At 53.5% G+C, this 24,353-nt stretch overlaps 1 protein-coding gene across 5 annotated transcripts in view; it reads left to right on the top strand.

Moving 5' to 3' along the window:
- Positions 1–24,353, top strand: part of CORO1C (coronin 1C) — a 51,131-nt gene that overhangs the window by 24,529 nt on the left and 2,249 nt on the right. For 4 of the 5 annotated variants that reach the window (XM_040576740.1, XM_040576744.1, XM_040576745.1 and 1 more), the window contains exons 2-11: positions 180–379; positions 9,665–9,787; positions 16,082–16,211; positions 18,287–18,468; positions 19,025–19,144; positions 19,697–19,801; positions 21,241–21,386; positions 22,576–22,633; positions 22,721–22,966; positions 23,753–24,353. The exon at positions 23,753–24,353 is cut by the window's right edge and continues 2,249 nt beyond it. In XM_040576740.1, coding sequence (XP_040432674.1) covers positions 185–379; positions 9,665–9,787; positions 16,082–16,211; positions 18,287–18,468; positions 19,025–19,144; positions 19,697–19,801; positions 21,241–21,386; positions 22,576–22,633; positions 22,721–22,966; positions 23,753–23,872 — 1,425 coding nt within the window. In that variant the 5' untranslated portion in view covers positions 180–184 and the 3' untranslated portion in view covers positions 23,873–24,353. Of the gene's footprint in view, positions 1–21; positions 41–179; positions 380–9,664; positions 9,788–16,081; positions 16,212–18,286; positions 18,469–19,024; positions 19,145–19,696; positions 19,802–21,240; positions 21,387–22,575; positions 22,634–22,720; positions 22,967–23,752 lie in introns of those variants that run through there. The other variant, XM_040576747.1, reaches the window with a different exon arrangement.

The following is a 24,353-nucleotide window of genomic DNA, read 5'->3' as shown; positions in this document are numbered from 1 at the left end:
CGAGACGGTCTGAGACTTTTTTTTTTTTTTTTAAATAAAGGTAAAACTGAGAACTTCACAGGTCTAGAGGAAGTTCCCAGGAGTATTGTTTGAAACTGGGTTTTGTGGTGGTGGGAGCTGGGCGACGGCGAGGTGACGGGGCGCTGCTGACCACCACCCTTTGAAATTCCTCCCCGCAGACACGATGAGGCGAGTGGTACGACAGAGCAAATTTCGGCACGTGTTCGGCCAGGCGGTGAAAAATGACCAGTGCTACGACGACATCCGCGTCTCCCGCGTCACCTGGGACAGCTCCTTCTGTGCCGTGAACCCCAGGTTCGTTGCAATAATCGTGGACGCGAGCGGCGGCGGAGCGTTCCTGGTGCTGCCTTTGCACAAGGTGAGTGCTTTGGGGAGTTCCTCGCTGCTACGCGCTCAGCTTTCTGCTGTCACTTCAGCACTTGTTTGTGAACGTCACGCCTGTGAAGTCTCCGCTGTGCTGTGACAAACGCAGCTCGGTGGTGCCGTGTAAGAAGCCGTGTTATGTGTCTCTCATCAGAATAATGCTTCCTGTACGTTACACACGGTAAACAAGCGGTTTGCTCGACTAATCTAAAGCAGTTCCTCCCGTCAGAAATTTCTCAGTAGAACTCCTGCTCCCTGCGAAGCCTCTCGCGATAGCTGCGGTCGGGCTTTTCGGCCGTCAGGGACTTGGTTTCGGCGAGGATCGCTTCGTTCAGGAGCACACCCGCCCCCAAATTGCTCCGTGCAGCCCGGGATCAGGTGCGTGGCACCGCTGGGTGCTGCTTCCAAGAGGTGCATCTGCATAGCCCCCGTGGCCACGGGCTCGGAACTGGTCTAGGCTGCTGCTCGTCCTGTCGGTAACGCTTCCATTACGTGGTGTGCAACGAGAACAACCTCGGTAGGGAAACGGCTCCTCCAGGACCTCCGCAGCTCTCCCAGGGTGCGTGGCTGTGTCTGGGCTTTATTATACACAGCCAGGTCTCGTTAGCACTTAGCACCTGGCACGGAGAGGAGCGGTGCTCCAGCTGAGCCTGTACAAGGAAGACATCCCTTATGTTCTGTACTGTGCAAAATGCTGCCACGTCTCCAAGAAATAATCTTGCAGCGGGGCCGTATGTAGGCTAAGTCTCTCCCATATGCCTTGAATGTTGCAGAACCCCAGGGATGTGCTTTGTAAGGCTACATTTTGTAAGGTTAGGTCCCTGCCCACCAGCTATGAGAACTCAGCCTCCTCCAGATACTTGACGCAGCCAAAGATGGGCGCAGAAACCTCCCTGGCAGTCTCTCACAATTCTGTGGTACCAAAGCATACGAACGAGCAGGAGCGGTGTCTCGGGCTGCAACGAATTCCTTCTGCCCCCAGGTATTGCAGGGAAAAGCTGCAGAGCATCCTTCCTTTCACCTCTGTTGGAGGGCAGCGTTCCCGTCTCCCTTTCTGCTGCACTTTCATTGCAGCCCGTTCACAAGCCCCTAATGCTGACTGGGAAGCCTTTGGCAGGTGCTCGGCCAGCCCGATCCCTTTGTGGGTTCGGAGTTCAAAAGAAAAACGAGAAATAACCCTAGACACGTGGTTTCCTTTTAGTAACTTCTTTCCACGGGAATTTTTTTCTCCTTTGAAACTTTACAATTAGAAAGGCAGAGCGCTTGGGAAATGTCCTTAGGAATGACAGGGGATCGTGTTAAGCGTGTATCTTGCTCTCCTCAATTCTGCATGTTTGGTGCCTCTAAAATCACGTCTAGCTCCACGTACGCGGTTAGTGTAAATTATTCCCATTTGGATAAAATCAGTAGTCCAACGCAAACGGATTCTAATTCAGACTTAGAGCCCGGGGAAAGCGTTCCCGTGGTGCCGCTTTACAGAAGCAGTAAGCGATTGGGTTGTGCTGTGAGTCGCAGCGCTTTGAACAAAATGGTTCTTCCCAACAGAGGAGCACAAGACGAGGAAGCGAGTTCTGCGGCGTGGCGCAGGAGCCTCGTGGCGTTTCCTCATTCCTTTAAAACCTTCCTTTTTTTGTTCGAACCAGTATTTTGCTCCTGTGTGAGTAAGGAGAAAGGAAAGGCTGATGCTCCTTCTCCTGAGACTCTTTCTCCGTAGCGTTTTGTGTGTCTGTGACCCTCAAGCCTCCCTCAACCCCAGAAAATGTCCTCGGTTCCTTACCAGCCCTGCCCTTTTTCCCAGCCCCACGTGCAGCTGTGCGCCGTTTATCCCTAGAAATGATGGGTGGGTTTGGGGTTTTTGGGGCATTTATCCCATTAATCTGTCCGTGCCCCCAGCGCTCTGCCTTGGAGCATCGTCTGGGTGCTTCTACTCGTTCTGGGTGGGTTTGGGGTTTTGGGACGTTTGTCCTGTTAAGCCAGCCATGACCCCAGCGCTCTGCCTTGGAGCATCCTCTGGGTGCTTCTGTTCCTTTTGGGTGGGTTTGGGTTTTTTGGGGCATTTATCCCGTTAACCCAGCTGTGCCCCAGCCCTCCGCCTCGGAACATCCTCTGTGCTTCTGTGCCTTTTGGGTGGCTTTGGGGCTTTTTGGGCATTTATCCCGTTAATCCAGCCGTGCCCCTGAGCATCCTCTGGCTGCTCCTGTGCCTTTTGGGTGGCTTTGGGTATTTTTTTAGCATTTATCCCCTTACCCCTCCGTGCCCCCCCCCCCCCCCTTCCCTCCGGTTCGCCCCCGCGTGTCTCGTCCCCGCTCCCCCCGCCCCTCCCCGAGCCGCGCGCGCGCGTTCCCGCGCCCGCCGCAGCGGCACTGCGGCGGCCGCGGCTTTTTTACCATATATGGTCACGGCAGCGCTCGGGGCCGCCGGCAGGCGCCGCGCTGATTGGCGGGGGCGGAGCCGCGGCGCGGCAAGTGCGCGCCGGTTAACCCTTGCGTTGCCGGGGCGGAGCCGCTTATGGCGGGGAACTGCCCTGCCCTGCCCTGCCCTGCCCTGCCCGGGGGCTGCGGCACCTCGGGGCGGCCCCAGGGGGCTGCGGGTGGCCGGGGCTGGGCTGGGCAGGGCAGGAGCCTGCGGGCTCTGGGAGCTGGTCCCGGAGCTGGTCCCAGCCGGAGGAGCCCTCGGATGGGGCATTTGGGTGACCCGCACCCATGGGTGCTGGTGGGGGCGCCCCGCTCTGCAGCACCCGGGGGCCGCAGGGAGCCCCCTGGGGAGCCGGGCGATGCCCAGGGAGCTCCTGGACCCCGAGCAGGCAGTCTGGAGGGATGCTTTCACCCAGCTCCATGAGCCGTCCCTCTTTGGCCAGAGCAGAAAATTTGGTGGTTTTTTTTTTTTTTTTTTTTTGAGCTGAAAATTTGGTGTTTGGGGGTTTTTTTGTTTTGTTTTTTTTTGCTTTTTTTTCGCCCCAGCACGGGGCTGGGGCAATGGGGACGGGGTTCTCCCCTCCGCAGCTCGCTCCGGAAGACGACGCTGTCACGAGGAGCCCTTTGTTGTGGCCGTGGGTCTCTGCCGAGATGGAAGCCTGCAGCCCAAAGCCGCCTTACGTAAGGCCCGCAGAAGGGGAAGCGCTGCCCTGTGCTCGCGCAGCCCCCCTCAGACACGCCGCTCGGTTTTTCCCTTTGTGTGCCCGCCTCCTTGCACCCTCTCTGCATTTCCATCAGCCGGGTGCCCCGGGAGGCAATTAGCGGCTGGGTGGGTGCGTGCACACCTACGGAGTGATCTCCTTGAAGTACGATGTTGTTCTGCAAGTGACGTGCCTCCGTGCTCTCAGCCCCGGTGCAAGCTGTTAATTAGCTGGCGCGCAGCCTCCAGGAAGGACCGGGAGAACCACGCTGAGCTGCGTGGAAAATAAAATGGGGAGCCACTCGCGAGCCCTTCCAGCAGTTCAGCTGGAGCCTGGATGGAAGGGTCTGAATGGCCACGAGCTGCCGCTTCCCTGACTTTTAGGCTGCCGAGGAGCCCCTGCCAGCCCTAGCGCTGTCCATCGTCCTCACAGCAGCGTCCCTGCGACAGAAACTTGTGCGAGGTTAAAGACCACGCTGGGAGGTTCTTCCCTAAATTATGGCCTGTACAAGTAGTTCTGTACATTAGGTGGAAGAGGTGAGAACTCAAGGCAACAACTGGGTAAACAAGCAAGTCGTCGGTGTTTTTTATTTATCGCTGTCAGCTCGATGGCAGTGGATCATCAGGTTGTTGGTGTATGAAGCAAGAGGGCAGGCGCTGTGGCTACACACGTCTCACTTCCGTAGGAAACCAAGGAACAAACTCTGTTCCCTGCCCTACGCTCCGCCGACGGCTTGTCCGAGGTGAAGGCGAGCTTGCTGCAGTTTTTCAGGCCCTGTGCAACACCGTGCCCGATAGCCTTGCCTGCGAGCAGGTGCAAAGGGGACGGAGGTGTTTGTGGATCGCACGCAGCGTTCTCCATCCCCGTGCTGCATGTGCCGTGGCTCGGACGTGGCAGTGAGAGTCCTGGTAAGTCGTGTAGGTGTCCAAGAGGCAGGTGAGCGGCGGTGCTGCTCCGCCAGCAGCGCGAATTTGAGTCGTCACCATGGCATCACGTCACCGGTTTACGTAGGTGCAAGTCGTGTACATAAGCACACGTAGAGCAGGGCTGCAGGTGGACCTGAAAAGGAGGGTAAAATCCTGAGCTAGCCATTTAAAACTTGCAGCTAAACTGAAATCTGAAGTCCAGGGACAAAATCAGTTCTAACAGAGACAGTTGCAACTTCCCTCGAGCATCTCATCCAAGAGCTGAGACATTTACGGCCCCGGTGAGTTCTCCTTCAGTCAGACAGGATGGATTAATTCCCCGCTTCGCTAGCAGGGGAGTTAACTGCTGGTGAAATCACACTTAGGGGACAGAAGGAAGGAGTGGATCTGTATCTTGTTAATCGTAATGTAATTTCTGGGCAACAGGTCTCTTGTTTTGAATCTCCTACCCAAAGGACTTCCTCAACTGGAAGGTAGCTGAGGCTGGAGGTTTACGTTCTGAAGCTCGTTCAGAGCTTTCTGCTGGAAGCTGGGAAGGGCATCAGCTGAAATGCAGGAGCCGTGGAGTCCAGGGCACTAGCAGCTAGGGGTTGGGCGTCTGTGTGTTACGGGTTTTGCTGTTTATTTTTTTGCTTAAAGCCAGCAAGTAGCTGACTTTTGCCTTTGGTTTTGCGGAGGATTCTGCGGATGAGCATTCACCCTTCCGGTGTAAAGCACGCCTGGAAACCCCTGCAGCTGGCTCCGGTCAGCTGGAAGCGCGTGGCACGGACGCTGAAGCCCCCACGTGCGCCCCGAGCAGCGGTGCCGGCTCTGCGGGGCCGTTCCCAAACCCCGCATCCCTTGCAGGCTGGTGCTGCTCGGGCCGGGCTGGCTGTGTGAAAGACTCCTGCCTGTCACTGTCTTTTTACCTCCCTCCTCTTTGTGTCTCCTTCACGTCTGGGCACCCCCGAACAAGGACCGCTGTCTGGGTTCCGCGGCAGACGGCGGCTGCGGCTCGCGCCGTGCAGCTGCCGGGGTGATCGCAGCCCCGGGGGGCTCGGGGGCTGCAAGAGGCCTTCGTAGGAGGAAGAGCTACGTGGCTTTGCATGCCTCAAATCTCTTCTTGCACGGCGTTACAGTAGACCTTTTGGGAGCAGCGCTCTTCCTAATCTTCCGAATTAGCTATGGATGCCTCGGTCGGCGTACTGGGTGACTAACGTCTGTTTGTCACGGTCACGGGAGAGCAGAGCACTTTCATTACACCCGCCCGTATTATTTTCTCCCAACTGCCTCCCGTGTGGCCAGCTGGTGCAGCCGGAGGTGGAGGTTCGGTGGGCAGAGCACGTCGAACTTCTCTCCGTTGGAGCCTGCAGAACTTGAGCTTGTCGGAGGGGAAACGCGCGGACGGTTCAGCTGAGGGAGAAGGAGCACCCTCTAAGGAGAAAAGGTAGCGGTCGGCTTGGATTTCACACTTAGCAGTCGCAACCCGATTTCCTCCTGCAAACTTCTGCAAAGCGAGGGTGGTGAAATCGCCTGGGCTTGTGCAATTCGATGCCACTTCCCCCTTGTGCACGGCGAGCTGGGGGAAGCAGCTGTTCCCCGCGATATTTTTACCATAAGCCGGGAGCTGTTTCCTGCAACCGATTGCCCTTTTCTGGCAAAGAAGCAGTTGTAAGGCAATCATATCGATTCATAAAACTACTGCTTTGGGGAACGGTTTTCCTGTGCTGCTTGTCTGACCCTTCTGGGTTTAAGAACGGAGCTTTTTTTTTTCCTCACCTGTTGGTTTTTCTAAATAAATTCCCGTGGTGAGGTCAGCCTCCCACCTGTTGAAGGACCTGAACATTGAGTGCGCTTCCAGTCAACATCACCCAGCATGTTAAAACTAATCCTCAAATTCACCTTTTTTGGCTTTTATAACTTTTTTTTTTTACAACTACAGCTCTTACAGTATCAAAAGCTGCTGCTGCGCTACGTTGCTCAGCCAGAGCAGCCGTGGATTATGAGAAGGATTTAATTTCTGGAAGTCATACCGAGTTAATTTTAAGCTGTGTATCAATACTTGAGATTTGTTTTAACTCCTTAACTAATTAAAAGATTACCTTAAAAAAAAAATACAAGCAAACCTGGGAGATTTTGTCGGCGTTTTAGTGTGAGAAGTCCATTTGGGCAGAGCCCCCCGGACAAACTCTGCGGGGTTGGTGCCGGGCGGGGACGCCCGCTCCGGTCCTGTGGCGGTCCCGTTGGAAGGGGAATTCTTTCTAAGGAAGAAAAAGAAGTGGAAAAAAGATGAAATGCCTTCAGAAAGTCAGAGGAGAGCTCCTGCTTTCTGCTGGGGGTGTTTAGGAGAGCGCTGTGGTTTCTCCTGCCCTGTACAAACGGTTTCTTGTTTCTGACCGCGAGTCGGCACCTTCTGCGACAGCGGGGAGACTTCCTCCTTCCCTGAGCAGCGCTGCAGCTGCCTGGACGGCCGTGCTGCCCGTGGTTTGGCTTTACACCACACCTCTGAGTTGGCCACCTAATGTGGGGGGGGCCACAGCACCAGCGGCGCCCGATGCACCCGTTGGCGCCACGCTGCTCGCGCTGCCTCTTCCCCGGCAGCATCCTGTTCCACCAGACCAGTGGGACATCGCCTGCCCTTCTTTGTGCTTGGATTTTGTGAATAAACGTGCTTCAGGTTGCTGCATCTCCCACGCTGCTTCTAAATAACGTCTCGTTCTCCCCTTCCTTACTCTTATTTCCTTTTTCAGGATCCTTTTTACAAATGTCGCTCCCCGCACCCAGGCAGGACAGGGGTGCACGTTACAAGTGGCAGGTACAAGCTGCTGCTCACCTGTCGCAGGGCGCCAAGCTATTTCTGCTCCACTTAGTTTAACTTCTCCTTTGTGCATCTGCTCTTTCTTCACACTCCAGATGCCGCTGGCCTGAGAAACGCCTGCTCTTCTGGTCAAAAATAGCCGCGCCGGGTAGATCTCAAGTTCCTCAGCTCGGTGGCAAGGCTGAGCTCCGTGCTCGCTCGCTGTCCCGCTTCCCTGGGTGGCCGGGGGAAGCGACCTGCTCCTCTGCAGGCACTGGGCTGCCTCCCCGGCTCTGCTTTTGGGCTGTTTTTTGTTGCAGGAGCGAGGAGGCTTCAGGGCTGGGAGATGCTGCCAGGGCCGGTCCTCCAGGCGCTGGTGGTGGTGGAGCCTCCGCCTCTCCTCCTCCCGGCTGCCCCCGGAGCAGCGCCGCTTGGGGAGCTGACGGGAGCACAAGGTGGCGAGTTTAAAGATATTAAAGATAGCTAGTTTCAAAAACGAGCTCCGTGTGAGGCCATCAAAAGCACGCCTGCTCCCCGCGGCCAGCCGGCTGTCACACTCGCTCGGCTCCCTGCGCTCGTGCTGCCCAGGTTCGTCGTGATCAAAACCGAAAGGTGAAGTTTGTGGTTTCGTTTGTTCAAATTGATTTTTTTTTTTCCACCTCCTTCCAGTAATAAATTACTGTAAAAACTCTAAGCTGAGCTGACAGGCACTCGTGCAGCCTGCAAATAATTACCGTGGGCTCCTCGCAGAGGATTACTCTAAGCCCTGCCTAGGAGCAGGAGCAGGTAGTCACCGGCACGTTGCAGCGTTAGTTTTCTTTTTCCCTTTGGGTTGAGCTCTGTATTTGTATTTGGCCTGTAACGTGACTTCTGAAATACCCTCATGGTCTGTTCATGTGCATACGCTCTGCATGATTCTTCTTTAATTAGATAAATTAAATTGGGTGGGCTATATGCATCAGGCGTATTAGCTTGTAGAATCCAATGGCACATTATGGCATGCAGGAGGAGTCGCACAGACTTCACTTTTTGAATGTCTGGTTTGTAGCTTTTCACCAACAACGTTTTCACTTTTAATAATTCCAAGACCGTTTGAGTCACCGAGACGATGCATTGATCTTTTTTTTTTTAAACGTAATTCGACCCACTAGGAGATGGCCGTGGTGTTGTTTCTGTAATGTAACTCTGTATCTATTATAACTCCACTTCTGTAATGTAAATCTGTATCTTGTTTCCTTGCGGTAGAGGTCTCGAGGTCAGCGGTCCCCAAAAGCCCACGTCCAGCATTATTCTGATCCTTTGTACGCAGGGCAGCTTTGAGTAGGAATAGGAAAAGGAACAGCCCTCTGCGTGGTGATCAGCAGGAGGCATAGGTCAGGAGGCATATTTTAAGAGACGTAATCCCCAGCCTCGGAGTGGTTGGGGAATGTATCACCAAATGGCAGAACTGAAATGCGCCTTTAAAGACACAAGATGAAGAATCTGTCCCAGAACTTGCCCTCCCTGCCTCTCCTCCCATCGCCCTTGGTTTGCTGGTCCTGTAAAAAGGCCGCCGGACCCTTCAGGGTCCCAGCGGTCCCTGGCCCTGCGGCGCGGGCTTCTCCCGCTCGCTCTGGTTTTGTTCTCCCATTTTTTCATTGCTTTAGACGCCGTTTCCCTGGTGTGCATCGAGACTTGACCAAGAGGGAGAACGGTGGTAAGCCAGGGAGTGATTTTTGCTTCCTCTTGAGCAATAGAGATTTGGGTCGGGAGCCTCGGGATGCTAAAGGGGTGCTGCTGGTAACCCGTGGGTCCTGCCAGCAGGGACAGTGCAAGAGCTGCGCTGGCATCGCTAGGTCCCTCCGGGACGGTTCAGGTGGGAACATCTCCTGAGCCTGGTCTCTTGGGAAGCCCACAGAGGCAGGTGTAGGGGTCAGGGAGGGGGCTGCTGTCGCCGTCTGTGCGTCGGCAGCATTTATTTCTGAAAATAGCATTTGCTCTGCATAACCACGTCTTAAAAGCTGTCCGCCCGAGCGAAATACTTTCATGATGAAAGCAAGCAGACTGGGTAAACTCAACGAGCAGCAACACCCTTCAATTAGAAAGCTGGCTTGATTATCTTTAGCTGCTGCTGGCCGCCGTCGTAAAGCGCAGAGAAAACCAGAGCTTCCTCGTGTGGGCACGGCGTTCGCGCTGCCTGCCCTCCTCCCGAAATGTGGCTGGCCGAAGGGCCGGCGGCTCAGCCCTGCCTCCACCAGCAGGACAGGGGCAGGATATATCCGTGCCTCGCAGAGGATGGGGCCCTCGTGTGCCGGGGAAGGCTCCGGCGTGGCCCCACCGGTGCCGGGGAGAGGTTTGTTTCCTCTGCTGGTGCACGAGATGCTCGTGCCGTGGATGTCAAACGCCTTGGGAGTGTTAGGAGGCATCTTCCTGTGCTCTGGGTCGTTGGGGTATTACAGCTCTCTTCCTTGTTTTTCCCTTCAGACGGGCCGGATTGACAAGTCCTATCCAACAGTGTGCGGGCACACAGGACCGGTGCTGGACATAGACTGGTGTCCCCACAACGACCAGGTCATCGCCAGCGGCTCCGAGGACTGCACCGTGATGGTAAGTGGCCCGGGATTCCCTCGCCGAGCGGGGCTTGCTTCGCCCAAGAGGGGTGCTGCAAGTGTTTGTGTTTCTGAAGGCAAATGGGCGTCTGATGTCCCGACGCCGAGCGCAAAGTCCTTCCTGGTGTAAGAAGTCACGGGCGTTCTCTGTACCACATTTTGGCTCTGCCTAAGAACTGATGGTGTCTTGCCTGCAGGAGCCAGCTGGATACTGGAGCTAAGCCAGCTCTGGTACCTGTGTAACAGAACTTGGACCCTCACAAATGGTTCTTCCTTCTGGAGAGGAGAATCTCCAGCGCTGAGGTCACGCTTGGTAGAATTGGCTTGGCCTGCAGCTTTCTGGTTTTCTCTCGAGTTACTCTTCCATTTTTCCTTCCTCTGGGGATTTGTCTGCTGTTTGAGAAGAGGAGGAGGTGCGCCAGTCAGCGGTGACTTGTTTTGATCTGCAGTGCTTTAGGGAAGGCAGAGGTGGTTCCTTACCTCAGATGTCCCAGCAGATTTGATGGTGTGTGTTGGAAGGAGGTGGGGATTAGAGGGGAACGAGCGCATCTGCTTTCAGAATTGCTTCAGCCCTTGATTTAAGGGTGCTACTTCCATTCTTCATCTATCTACAGATTGTGACTAGATATCAGACGTTTAAAATATATGGTAACAGTGGTCCAAATTCTGCACCTGCCGACCTTGGTCCTGAGTCCTATTTCACCTCTGCCAGGGCCCTCTGAACAATAGACGACCTTGCTCGGTGATGGACGTGGAATCCTGTGCATGCAAGCGCAGCAGAATAAGTGAAAGAAAATCCTTGTAAGATGAAATAATGCCAAATAACTTGAGTGATCTTTGGCCATATTTAGAAATGCTGTAGGCTGAATGTTATATTGAAATCTTATTATAGATCATGTCAGATAAATTCCTTTGCTTCTGCTCATCGTTAAAATGTTTGGGAGGGGATTCATCCCAAGAGGCTTATCCTGGGACAGCTCTTGCCCGTGATCTCCCAGTCTTGGAAGCTGAAGCATGTTAACAAAATGTACTATATTTAATATTAAACAAAACAACAAGCTTCTGTGTTTGTAGCAGTCGCTACTGGGCTAGAGCTGAGCTTTGAAGGATGCCTTAATGTTCCTCTAGAAAGCAGAATCCAGAAAGCCCGTGAGTCAGAGTGAAACACGAGCAGCAGCAGCAGCAGACGAGGCCGAGGTCCATGGCTGCCTTTCTGGAGGCAAAATACGTCTCTAATCCAAGTGCAATGACAAGTATGTTGCGAGGCTTCCGAGGGATTGAGTTATGTAGGAAACCCAACAGTGTTCAAGTTGTCCCGTGCCCCCGACGCAGGCACAAACTGAACCCAAGAACCGAGGCTGCTGCTCCGCGGGCACGGGTCGCAGGAGTGAGTGGAGTCTCTCGTTGGGTATCACGTAGTTTGTGATGGGAAGCGATGCATCCCAAGTCACTTGGGACATGCGTTAGCTGGGCTGGACAGAGCCGGAGGCTGCATGTAAAGAACATGCCTGGACTATCCGGGAGAGGAACTGGACGAGCTGGTGAGCCCTCCCAGCTTTAATTGCTTTTCTCTCTCGGCACAAGTAATTTGGCATCCTGTTTGCTTTGCTGTTCTTCAGTAAAGGTTTTGGAGACCTGTTTCCTGAACGGCCTGTCACCGAATAAACTCATCTGACTTAGTTTAAAGGGTTTGTAGTTGGTCTTCAGCTCTGACCTCCTCATTAGCCACAAGAAATGCAAAAGTACTGATGTGAGGGAGGAAAATCGTGTGGCTTTCTGCAGAAGTGGCAGCTGCTTTCAAAAAGTAACTTATGTTTTCCAAGGCCGGCAGTTCATTGACGCTGTTTCTGCCCTGTGCTCCTCCAGGTTTTCCATCTTTTCTGCCTGCCTGTTTGTTTTTCCCCCCCTCACTTCTCTCCTCTGGTTTTCTGGCCGCATTTCCGTGTCTGCAGTGCTAGCACTTCCCGCACTCGTGGGCTTGTCCCTCGGATAAAATCCCCACCAAATGCAGTTCTGTTGGGCTTCAGCCGTGTGTCCGAGGTGAAGCGAGCCCCTTCCCTGCAGCCGTGCCTTTGAGCTCTCTGCAGGGCTCTTGTTGCTCAGAGAGGGTTAACGTGGTGCATTCAAAAGCTAGAAGCATTTTCATATAAATAAAAACTCAGACCTGTAGAAGGTGGAAGTACCCTGTGAGCTGCATGTGAACAGGTATGGCATTGAGTTTGTTAGACGAGGGATTGAAATGGGGTAAAACAGGGGAAGGCAGGCATCTTTTTTTGCTACCGCTGGGTTTTGTAGCTCGGGCAGCTTTAGAGCTTTGCAGACTACTTGCAGGATGCACCGAGATTTCGCTGATGAGGGGCACTTGCTGGGTGTGATGTGGCACTTTCAGGTGAAATTCGGTGCTTTGGCTGCCACACCTGATGCATTCAGAAATTATTTGGGGGGAGAGAAGACGATGGGTGGCAATACGTAGGACACCAAAACAGCCTCGTGGCCCTTTACTGCTCTGCTGCAGAGGAGTGGGACGGGCCGTCCCCATCTCCTCTGCTCTAAACTGCTCTCAGAAGGAGTTCCTTGAGAACGCTGTGGCGTGCAGATACCTTCTGCGGCCTCCTTCTGGTGTTCCCTTTGGGGAAAGATTCTCTTGTGCCTACAAATAAGGAATTATTTAAATATTCATGCTTGGTGCTCCGCTGAATGACTGTAATGTACTGCAGCTTTTTTAATTCAGCTGGAAAATGACTGTATGAAGACGCGTAGACGGTATCAGCTGGCCTTTCTCGGGTATGGAAGATGTGCTCTGTCAGCAGGTGAATACTAACGAGCTTGATTGTAATGGCCGGAGAGGAGTTCATTTGATTGAGCAAATTGTTTTAAGGTTAAACCAGAGCCCTCGCAGCGACCTGAGACAGCAGCCTGGCACCAGGCAGTCCCGCGGGGGGTGAATTGCTCGGGCACCGTGCTGGGTGGCCGGGCATCACGCTGGGCTAAGAATGGATGCACGAAGTGCCTGTTCCTGCAGCGACGGGAGAGCAGGGCTGTAGACAAACCCCAGGGCACGTTCACTCCCTCCTGTAACGTGGATGCAGGAATTGAGAGCGTTTCTAGAAATCGGCTCAGTATACGCTGTGGTTTTATGCAGGGCTGGTAGAAGAGACGGGTTTTGATTCTCTTTAAAGGGTAGGAAAAAGCGGTGCTAAACAAGTTGGCCTTATTTTCCTTTCTGCATGCTGTTTGTGCACAACCTTTTCCCCTCCCGCAGCTCCTCTGAGAGCCGAACCTCCGGGCACCACCACGTGCGCCTTCGCTTCCTCTATCGCAAACAGAGCAGACGTTAACTTCAAAACCACCGAGTGGGAGAGGTGATAAACTGTCACTGGTGCCCAGTTCATCTTGCGGGGCAGTAAGGTTTCCTTTGTGCCCTCGTCCTGAGCCCTCACCTCCAGCGGGCTGGGTCCTGCGGCCCAACCCAAAGCTCCTCGCTTCGCCCCGTGAGTCCAATTGCATCCCACGCTGGGAAGAGGCACCCCACCCCGGGCAGGAATGAGGGGGCCAGGTCGCTTGGGAGCGTCCCCTGACCTTTTACACTCCTCGTTTTTTTTTGCAATACCAAGCGGGATTATTAGGTCAATAGTTTCTGTAATCTGCAGAGGATTACACTGCTCTGCAGCTGCTGTAAACTATAGGGGCTTTCCCTCTTTCCCCTGAAGAAAAAAAAACACCTCTCTGTCCTCCAGAGGCTCTTTAAAAAAAATCCTTTCCATTGGTATTCTGTCTGTAATTCCTCCCTTTCCTCTCCCACCCCCTGCGCTCGCTGGCTCACGTTTGAACCCAGTCCTGGAGCTCTCCGGCACGCGGAGGGCTTGGCAGCGGAGCTGCTCTCGCGCCGAAGGCCCACTCCCCAGCTCAGACCCCAAAAAATAAAATGGGGAATGTCTGGGAAGGGGACCCAGCTCCTTCTAACAGCTGAAGCTGCAGTCTGTGCTGCTGCTGCCTCGGCACAGAGAGCCATGGGTTTAAAAGCTGCTCTGGCTTTGCTGCCCCTTTGTGCCAGCTTCTGCTCGGGCAGGAGCTGGTGCTGCTCCTGGCTTTCCGTGAATAAATCCAATTTTCAAAGCTGCCCCCCACAAAGCCTTGCCCTTGGGGTGAGACTGGGTGAATCGGGGCAGGCCGCTTGGCAGAAGAAAAGCTTTGTTTCCCCGAGGGGAAAAAGATGCTGCGCTCACCAAGGCTTTGCTGTTTCTAAGGGCTCCTCGGGACCCTGGGGTAAGCAGATGTCTGGCTCCCTGCTTAATCCTTGGTGTAACGTCAGCTTGCCTGCATCAGCCCTAACTCCCAGGGGCTTTTTATCTAGAGGAGAAGTGGTTTGGGTGGGTTTTGTTTCTGGACCCATCTCAGTTGTGCCCAGCGCCTGCTCCCAGGCCGCTGGATCCGTCCCCTGGGGGCACCCACGTCACCCCCGCGGGTCCCTTCGGCTCCGTCTCCCGGCCCCCCTCCTCTGCCAGCCGTCTCCCCGGTTTAGGTAATACCTATTTTCTGCAGCATTGCCTTAGTGCTCAGAGCTGTGAAGGGTTTGGAGGTGGTTCCTGTGAGACCTACGTACAATAATTACATTAAGTGCGGGCGCCGCTTCTAGCAGGCCGATTTTCAAGTTCTCCGCTCCTGTCAGCAGCCGTGCTTCGAGCTGTTGCCGCTGTCAGGTTTTTATTCCCCTGGCTGGCGTGAACAAAGCTGCCTCTGTAAAAACTGACGGCTTTGTAACCCGGTTTTACCTTGCAGCGGGCGGGTGAAGTGCCTCGCTGCGATGTGCAAGGGGCGTCAGGTTCGAACCCAGTCCTCCGACGGCAGGCGGTGGCCGCAGCCGGAGCGAGCGGGGCGATGTCCTCCTCTTCAGAGTGCCCAGCTCTGCTTTTAAAAACCCGACCGCTGGAAAAAGCCACGGCATGTGTCACCTCGTCACTAGCACGGTCCCATCGGCCAGGAGGAGGAGAAGGGATTTGAAAGCCTGGAGCAGGAATCCTCTGCGGAGGCCGGGGGGGGCCGTGGCCGGTCCTGAGGATGCAGGGAGGGCCAGCGCCCAGAGCGTGGCACCGGCGGCTGGAATCCCATCAGGGTTGGTTAGAGGTGAGCCGGGACGCCCGGGGATTCTCACATCTCAGAGGTTTTTGTCTGAGCAGCAGCAGCCGTCCCTGGGAGGAGAGAGAACCAGGGATGAGTGTGAAAATCCACGCGTGTCTGTGTGCCTCGCTCCCAAAACCCGCCTGGGTCGCAGCCCCTGCCCTGACCCCTTGCCTGGGTGCTGCGGGCAGGGCTGGCGGCCCCAGCTCTGCTCCTCCAGGAAAAGCAAACAATAGGAGGTGAGGGAAACGTGCTCTGATGCTGCCACCTACCCGTGGGTAGCTCTAACTGCTCGGCGATGGGCTTTATTTCAGTTTTTAATACGCCGTATGTAGGTCAGGCTCAGTTCAGAGGCGCTTGTCCGATGCTGAATTGCAGGAATAGTTCTGGGAGGGCCGCTCCTGCCCTGGGGCGTGGGGATTTTTCCTCCCTCCCATCCCTGGTCTCTGCTGCTTGCAGAAGCTGCCTCCTGGGGCTGGTAAATGCCAGGCTCTGCAGATGACATGGCGAAGGCATAACTGGAGGTCCTCGGGGTCATTCCTCCTCCTGACGGCTCTTCCCTGGCCGCAGGGGGACCCGTGCAGCAGCAGGGTTGCGCGCCAAGCAGGCAGCCTGCTCGCTGCAGGCAGGTCCTGCGGGGCTGACCCGGGCTGCCCTGACCTCTGCCGGGACCAAAGTGCTCTTCCCGTTAGCTGGGATCAGAAGGGAGACCGCAAACACAGCGGGAAAGCTAACTGCCAGCATTGCTAACCAAGTGAAAAGTCGGCCCCAGCGCAGCTGCAGCTTCTTCCCTGCGAGGGACGGGCACGATGTGAAAGGACAGCAGCTCGGCCAGCCGGAACGTGAGCAGCGGGGCAGTTTTTTCCCGAATCCTTCACAAGCAGTATGTGACATGAATGGCTCCCTGGACACGGAGATAGTGGGGGATTTGCAGCGTGCCTGGCCCGTGTCGGTGCTGACGCCGTGAGCGGGGCAGGACGTTACGCACAGACCAGCCCAACGCTTACTGGTGCCGTGCAGCAGTTCCCTCCCTGCTCCCGTTTTCCTGTTTATATCGAGGAGGGACAAGCTGGCCTTCTGCTCTGCCTTGGCACAGGGTGCGAAGTAAATGAGTAATGTGCTCTGCAGAGGGGATGCCCTTTGGCTAACCGTCTTTCCTTTTTCCCCTTTCCAGGTGTGGCAGATTCCCGAGAACGGACTCACCCTGTCCTTGACAGAGCCGGTGGTGGTTCTAGAAGGCCATTCGAAGCGAGTCGGCATCGTGGCTTGGCACCCGACCGCGCGCAACGTGCTGCTCAGCGCAGGTACGGGGCGTCAGCGCCGTGTGCTCCCAGCCACCTTCGCCTCATTTCACTTGCGCCGTGTTTTGGAGCAGAGGTTTGGAGCCTGGCTCCTCTTTTCCTCTCCCGGCGGCTTGGGGCCAGTGAATCACAAACCCGTGAGAGTTCCTCGGAAGGCTGGGACACGTGGCTCGCAGCCCGCTCCGTGTCCCGGCCTTTTATCGTCCTCGGTTTTACAGGGATGAGAACCAGGAAATTGAAGGCATGAATTACTGCAGGGAAATTGTCCCAGACTCTATTTGATCTGCAAGCTTCATCAGCTGATAACTGTTTACATATGCGCTCCCCTCATCCCTGTTTTCATGTTTTCATTTTATTTGTAAAAGGCCCAAGTGTTTCTCCTTTTCGCTGGTCTCTGCAAGGTGTCCTGGTGGTCCATCCCCAAGCTTTCAGCATTTTCCAAATTGTCTCCTTGACCGGTACGGTCTATGCAGCGAGATTCTTTTGACCACTGAAAAACAGTCAAATCATTATGGAAATAAAATGGAAAAGTCATTATCCATTAGCTCACTCTGAGGCTTTCATAGCATGACCTTTAGGTTGGAGCCTAATAAAAGAAGCAAATCGTTCCGGCCAGACTGTCAGCTGAGCTCTGTGGGGTTTTGGGGGATGTAAATGCCCCCTGAGGTACTGGTTGGCTTTTGATCTGGTTTCCCCAAAAATGCTTTGATTGCAGACCTTGTGGCAGTGAAATTAATGAAACTCAGTGTGAGAGTATACAAGAGGAGAAGCTTTTTTTTTCCTAGGTAGCTTTTTCAGACTGCTGTACTCGCAAGCAGCAGGATATGTGTGTCCAGGCAGCCTGGCCGGGACTGCCGGATGAGAGAGGTGCCATCAGGTCGTTGTGGTCCCCAGGGTTCCTCTTGGTGGCGACAAACTGATGTTGGATGTCCCTTAGGCTGTTTGGGAGTGCACGGTGATCATTATCTTTGCCTCAGCATGTTTTCACCCCTCCTCGAGCATTAGGGAAGCTGGATAACTCAGCACTGGGCTTTGTTCCCTTACCTGGTGAACTTCTGGCTCCAGTCCTCTCTTTTATTTTGCTGTCGTCTTGTTTGAGGCTTTATTCTTTGTCTCTTTGCTGTTTGGTCCTTGAACAGAACCGCCTGCCTGATGGTTGCAGTCCTTGTGAATCTGCTGACCTCGGCTTTTGATGTCTGCCATTCTTCTTATACCTTTGTTCTGCCGTTTCCCCTACTGATGCTGTCGCTTCCCTAATTTTCCATTAAAGCCACTCTTACTCTTTCTGCTACAAATCTCTATAAACCGAGAAGACAGTGACTGTCAGCCAGTACTCGATGTGCAGAGGTGTAAGAACATTGCCTCTTTGCCCTCGGCTTTCTTACTCTGCGGTCCTGCAGTTGAGCTGAGACCCGAGAGCTCCTGCACAAAACGCACGAGGATGGCAGCAGAGGTGTCCTGGGCACGCTTTCACAGGCCTCCTTCAGCTGCATCGCCGCCTCTCCTGCCTTACCTTCAGCTTCTTCTCCGCTGGGGACCTCTCACGCTGCCCCAGAGCCTTCTCAAGTTGCTGCACTGCTCTTGCTGTGATGTTTTCAGCCTTCCCCTTCACTGCCAGCCCTGGGCCACCTGCGTGTGGACCCCACCTGCATCTCCTCTCCGTGCAGGCTCTGCAGGCGTCTCTGCAACGTTGTGGTCCCCGCAGGGAGCCCTGGGCTGTCGCTGGCCCAGCCGGGGGGCAGCAGGCAGCAGGATGGCTGGGGTGGTGCTGCATCGGTGGGAGCAGCGCACAGATACTCCCTCAAAAGCTGCCTTAGTTTGGGACAGCTACGGCACCGCTGAGAGGTGCTCCACTCTTTCAAGGAAGGAGTTTTGTGCCTCTCTGGGTGCTTTGTCCCCGCTCTGAGCCTGCATTTGAGCAAGGAAGCCCGCCTGGGGCTCTGCATACATGACTGCGTGTTTAAGAGACTGTGCCTGAGGCATTGGAGCTGCAGCAGGTTTTAGGCCTCGTTCTCTGCTGCTGGCTTTTCTCTCTTTACACCACGGTTGTGATTTTGAACTGCTGTTTTCTCTTCCAGGTTGCGATAACGCAATCATCATCTGGAACGTGGGGACAGGCGAAGCCCTCATAAACCTGGATGACATGCACGTGGATGTGATTTACAACGTGAGCTGGAATCGCAACGGCAGCCTAATCTGTACAGCTTCCAAAGACAAAAAAGTTCGAATTATTGACCCCAGGAAACAAGAAATCGTTGCCGTAAGTGTGCATAGTAATTTCCCTACAGCAGAGTTAGCAAGAGCGAATGAAGAACGAGCCTTTTAGCCCAGTGCGTGCCGTATTTAGTCACGTTGTTCAAAGTGAGGAAGAAGTTACAAGAAGGATAGCAGCAGTTGAAGGATTTGTCTGGGTTTATTGGAATTAGTGTTTGAACTAGGATTTTAGGGCTCGGTTTTAAAACCTGCAGGAGTGTAATTCCACATCTAATCCTTTTGCATAATTACGCTTTCAAAGTTGTGTATGCAAAACGGAGATTTAGCAGCCCGCATATGTGTTGTAGCTTGCAAAGAAGTCTTCCTTCAACCTTGTAAGAATCAGGTAAAGCTGTAATGAAACAGCTGTGACTACTTTTGTAGTTTAATAATTGGTTTCTTCCCTCGAGCATCAGGCAAAAATAGTTGGATGTTGTTCCACGTAGTCAGCATCCTCCGTGGAGGAGCGGCATGTACCAGGGACTCAGTGCAGCCAGAAGAGCAGTTGCCACCACCTGGGCTTTGTGTGCCTTGCTAGAGGCTCATTTGTAAATCTATTTCAGGAGAAAGAGAAGACCCACGAGGGAGCCCGGCCCATGCGAGCCATTTTCCTCGCCGATGGAAACATCTTCACAACCGGCTTCAGCCGCATGAGCGAACGGCAGCTCGCCCTGTGGAATCCGGTAGGTTCCTGCCCTGCTACTACCTGGTGTAGCGCCCACTGAGCCGCTAACCAGGGCCTGCCGTCACCTGCTGCACTCCCAGTTCGTACACTTGAGGGTATTCCCTCTTCTGTCTGCGTCTGATCCTGCTCAGACTTCCTGTGCCACAACATCTTGCTGTTATTTGGGCTTGATGTTCACTCAGTAAAGGAAATTCTGTGTGAAGGTCACTTCTTCCTCTCTAAATGTTTTACGTACGGAGCAAGAGAGCGGCAAGCTCATCACACGGGCACAAGGCACTCAGTAGCATGGCTGTGTCATGTCTTTCTCTTGACTTCGTGAATTATCTGGGGTCCTGTTTTCAACGTGTGTTGTGATGAAAACATCCTTGGGGAGTGAATGAGCTGGTGAAACATCTACAGCATTTGTTATTCTAACATACAGAGCCTTCAGGGTGGGGAAGCCACTGCTGAGTGTTCCACTAGCTCCAAAGAGCTGTCAATAATACAGATCATGTTAACACGAGTTTTTCTCTTCTTCATTAACAACAGATTCATTTTTTTTCATTTCCAGAAAAACATGGAGGAACCAATAGCCCTCCATGAGATGGACACCAGCAATGGGGTCCTGCTGCCCTTCTACGACCCGGATACCAACATTATTTACTTGTGTGGCAAGGTAAGGGGAACCTTTTAGGATAACTAGGCTTGTTTAAAGGTAGTCTGATTGAGTGAACAATGCCGAGGATGTGTTCACCAAGTGTCTCATTGAAAGTGGCAGGACTAGAAATTTAGTGCCGCAGTGATGGCTAGGGTTGTGGACAAATCTGAAAAAATCCAGGCTGCTCTGAAATCAGTTTGATCCTCACTCTGCAGCACTATGCAGAGACGTGAAGGTCTGGTATGTAATTGATGTTTCTCTGAGATGGATTTACTCGGGTAAAGCTGCTCTTAATGCAGCAAGTCACATACTGTCATTAAAACATCTTTTATTGTCGTTGACCTGAAAGGTTGTGCATTAATGTGGGGGGAAGGTGCATTTCAGAGGATGTTATTCTTGCTCTTGAAGATGATGGAGCATGTAGCAACACTCACTCGAATTTTGTGGGGTTAAATAAAAGAAAACTGGAATCATGTGCTCCTTTGTAAAAGCAATTTGTAGACATTAAGTGCTCTGAAGTGCCCACTTCTAAGTGCCATGGCTTTGGACTTAGTACAGCCAGGAGCTAAAGACAAGACAAGATGAACAAGTAATTAAAAAAAAAAAAAAAAGAGGATCCATAAAAGAAAACTCAACAACCCTGTCTTTGTAATGAGAAATACTTGTTCTGTATCTCTGCTACCTCTTCTGCTGTTGCAGAGATGGTAACGTAGTAGGATCCTCTGGAGTCAAACAGAGGACTTGGTTTTATAGCCTTTCTGCCTGACTCTAGTTCTAACTGGGTGTGCAGATAACTTCCTGTCCTTGTCAGCGCTGAGTGTTATAAATCTCCTCCTTGTGCACCATTTTAAAAATTATTTTCTGTGCATGATCACCTGTCACGTTGCTAAATTGCACTCAGCACCAATATGTTTATTTTTCCTTTTCGAAATGTTTTAAAACTAATTTAAAAAAGGAAAAGAAAAAAGCTCTTATTGACTTTGCTGAAAAGCAGGAATCTTCTCCTTACTTTGGGGAAACTGAGGCAGCAAGTTTAGCTTTTTCACAAGAGAAAATGTGGAAGTTGACATCCCCAGCCTTGAAGCACGAGCTCAGACTGTTGTACCGCAGTGTGCGTAAGAAAAATACCTATCACTGAGAAGCTGTTCTGGTAATGTACTTGGACAACAGCAGGGATCTGCTTTATGGCAGTCCTGCTAGTGCCGTACGGATATTTGAGAAGACAGCAGCGTGCTGCAAGCAGCTGCAGGTGAGACATTAGGCCGGTAAGCAGCAGAAGCTTTAGCTTAGGGAACAAGAAAGCTGTATATAAACTGCACTGCCCTGTGGCGGCATTCCTGGAAGGAGAGGGGATCAGGTGAGACCGATACCTGCCCAGCCCAGGAGGGCATGGGTGCGTGGGCGCACAGGATGCTGTCCCCACAGCCTCCAGAGGGGTCCTTGTTCGTGTCTTGCAGGGCGACAGCAGCATTCGCTACTTCGAGATCACGGATGAATCCCCCTACGTTCACTACCTCAACACCTTCAGCAGCAAGGAGCCGCAGAGAGGGATGGGGTTCATGCCAAAGAGGGGCCTTGACGTGAACAAGTGTGAGATTGCCAGGTAAGGACAGAGGCTGTAAATGCCCCATGTGTGCTCTCATTTTAGCAGCCCGCCTCCTCCTGAGTGCAGCCGTGCAGGAGTGTGAAGGCCTGCTGCTGCACCCAGCACCTCGCGTGGCAAAGGGGCTGGGAGCCCTCCGCAAAACTTGTGTGTGCTCCCTGCTGGCAAACCAGGAGCTGCTGGGCACGGGGACCCTGCTTGAGAGACCTCTCCTCCACCAGTACTTCTGTAGTGCTTGTTGGGGGACACTTCTGCTGGGCGTGACGTGATACCGCCTGAAAATGTGGTGGGGTTTAGGCCGAGTCTGTTGTAAAGGACAGTGATAGCCAGCGGAATAAACCCTCTGCAGAATGCTGAGCACCAGGTTCGTTACAGCGCACTGTCAGCGGGATTGCTGACAAACTTCTGGGCTGAAGTCCGGTGCCCATCTCCAGCTTGTGCACAGCAAGCGGAGATGAAGCTGTGGCAGGAATTCAGTAATCACAGCGGCAGTGCAGAACCCGGAGCGCAGGCGTAGGTCAGAATCACCAAGCACAGCAGGAGAAGCCACCGCGGGGAACAGCTTCCATCGCTGCGGCGGTTCCTGGCACGCTGGTGGTGGGGAATGCGCTGGCTGTTGCCCTGAAGCCCTCTGCTGCTCCTTCTATTAGTAACGAGAGCAGGAGCCCCTGAGAAAGGGCGTACGGCTCACACCTGCCTGCAGCACGTGAATTTTTCAGCCGCAGCGCCTGGTGGCCGAGCCGAGGGCTGTGGAGTTTGTGGCACTGTGCAGGTGAAGGCTGGAAGGGGTGACCAGAGCGTGGAGCCGAGGTGTGAGGTGTGTCGCGAGCAGCAGGCTGGCTAGGATGTTACCTGAACATTACTTGTGTGGTGCTTGTCTCGACAGTCCGAGCAGCGGGCTGTGCCTTTCTGACAGCCCCTTCTGGCCAAAGTGCGACTCTCTGAAGTCACCCAGTACCTAAGAGGGAGCTCTGCACGCACACAGGTAGTTTTCTCCAGCCCTTACAAGGGCTCTGCAAGTCCTAGCGCAGCCCAGCTGTGACTCCTTAGGATTGCTCACTTTCCACTGCCTCTGTCTCGCAGTACGCTGCTGTGCATGAGCAGCAGAACCGAGGCTTCCTTTGCATGGCGTGGTGCCTGTCCTTGCTCCTGAGTCACACTTCTTTTCTTTTTTTCTTTTTTTGGAAAGGTTCTTCAAGCTTCATGAGAGAAAATGTGAGCCCATCATCATGACGGTCCCTCGAAAGGTGAGCACAGCCTGCTGCTTGCGTGGTTTGAAGCCAGCTCGCGCCTTCCAGCCCCGCAGCACCTGACCAGTTCGTTTCTTCTTGCAGTCGGACCTCTTCCAGGATGACCTGTACCCTGATACAGCTGGCCCAGAGGCAGCTCTGGAGGCAGAGGAGTGGTTTGAGGGGAAGAACGCCGATCCCCTGCTCATTTCCTTGAAACATGGGTACATTCCTGGCAAGAACAGGGATCTCAAGGTGGTCAAGAAGAATATACTGGACAACAAGCCTGCCGCAAACAAGAAAAGTGATCTCATAAATGCTCCAAAGAAAGCAGCTGATGCCTCAGACACCGTGAGTAAAATCTGTGAGGTTTTGGGGACGGTGGCCTGAGACTTTGATCGTCAGGGTGCCGTATCTTCAGAAACAGCTATAACAAAGCTCAAGTGTGCACGATTTGAGCACCCTGGGACCAGGTGCAGGTGGGTGACCTGGAGCCGAGGTGCTACAGGTGCAGGGCAGGTTTCTCTACCTGCGGAGGGTGGCCGAGAGCTGTGGTGCAAAGGAAAGCCTGGCGTGTCGGCCCGGGCACACGCCTGCTTGTGTTTGTTCAGCCTGAGGCTTCCTGTGAACAAGGGTTTGCACAACGCTGGGTCGTTTGGGCGTGAGACACCTCGTATAAACAGCCGGCTCGCTGCTCATCTCTGCGGGCTGTGTGCGCCACGTCCTGCAGGGGGTTAGCAAAAGCCATGTGTTACAGAGAAACATAAGACCCTGAATTGGGCGCCTTCTTGTGTGTGTGCAAAACCCAGTGGGACAAATTAACCTCAGACTATGCAGGTCCAGAAGGAGGTTGAAGAGAATCCCGACTGAGGGGACAGCTAATGCATGGCATAGTGATGTGTGGAGACAGGGAGAGGGCAGCTCGGGCAAGTGATGAAATGCTTCTAAAGAGCAGGATTCGTGCCGGTGTGTGTGCCAGGCACCCTCAGCACGCTCACCCCGCTGCCCCGTGCGCCCCAGCACCGTATGGCTTTGGGGAGTCCCCCCCCGGAGAGCTGCCTTGCTTTGAAAACTCCCTTCTGCAGAACCGGTGCCGACAGCTCTCGTAACCAACACACCTCTTGTCTTCCGTTCCAGCAAAATGAAGCCAAATTGGATGAGATTTTGAAAGAGCTGAAATCCATAAAAGACACGATCACCAACCAAGACGAGCGCATTTCCAAGCTGGAGCAGCAGATGGCGAAGATCGCAGACTGAGCGGGGCGAGCGGGCGCTGGCGGGCGCTGCCAGCCCAGACACATTCCAGTTCCCCGGTTCGGCAAGCAGCAGCGTGCAGCATTCCAGTACGAGCTTTCCTCTTCTCCCAAATTCACGTCAACGAGAGCCGATGATTAAAAGCCAAGCTTTTTAGTGAAATATTTTTTTCTGATGTTTTAATGAATTTATGTGACTGTGTCAAACAATTCAAAAAGAATAAGTGCTACTTTGACAGTCTTTTTTTTTTTTTTCTCCTCCAGATGTTATGAATTCTTGAAAACAAACCCATTATGACTTTCAATGTTGTGCCCAAATACCTTTTTCTAGATTTAGGGACCAATGCCACATTGTTCTTAACCATTTTTTAAAGTTGCCAAAAAAACGAAACAAAAAAAAGTTGCTTTTTATTTTTCTTATTTGCCACTTTGCAGTATTTGTGTTTTAAATTTAAAGGGACAGCACTGTGTGTGTGCGCGCGTGT

Source organism: Cygnus olor, chromosome 17, assembly GCF_009769625.2.
Source record: "Cygnus olor isolate bCygOlo1 chromosome 17, bCygOlo1.pri.v2, whole genome shotgun sequence".
NCBI lineage: Eukaryota > Metazoa > Chordata > Aves > Anseriformes > Anatidae > Cygnus > Cygnus olor.
This window is presented reverse-complemented; position numbering and strand designations above follow the sequence as displayed.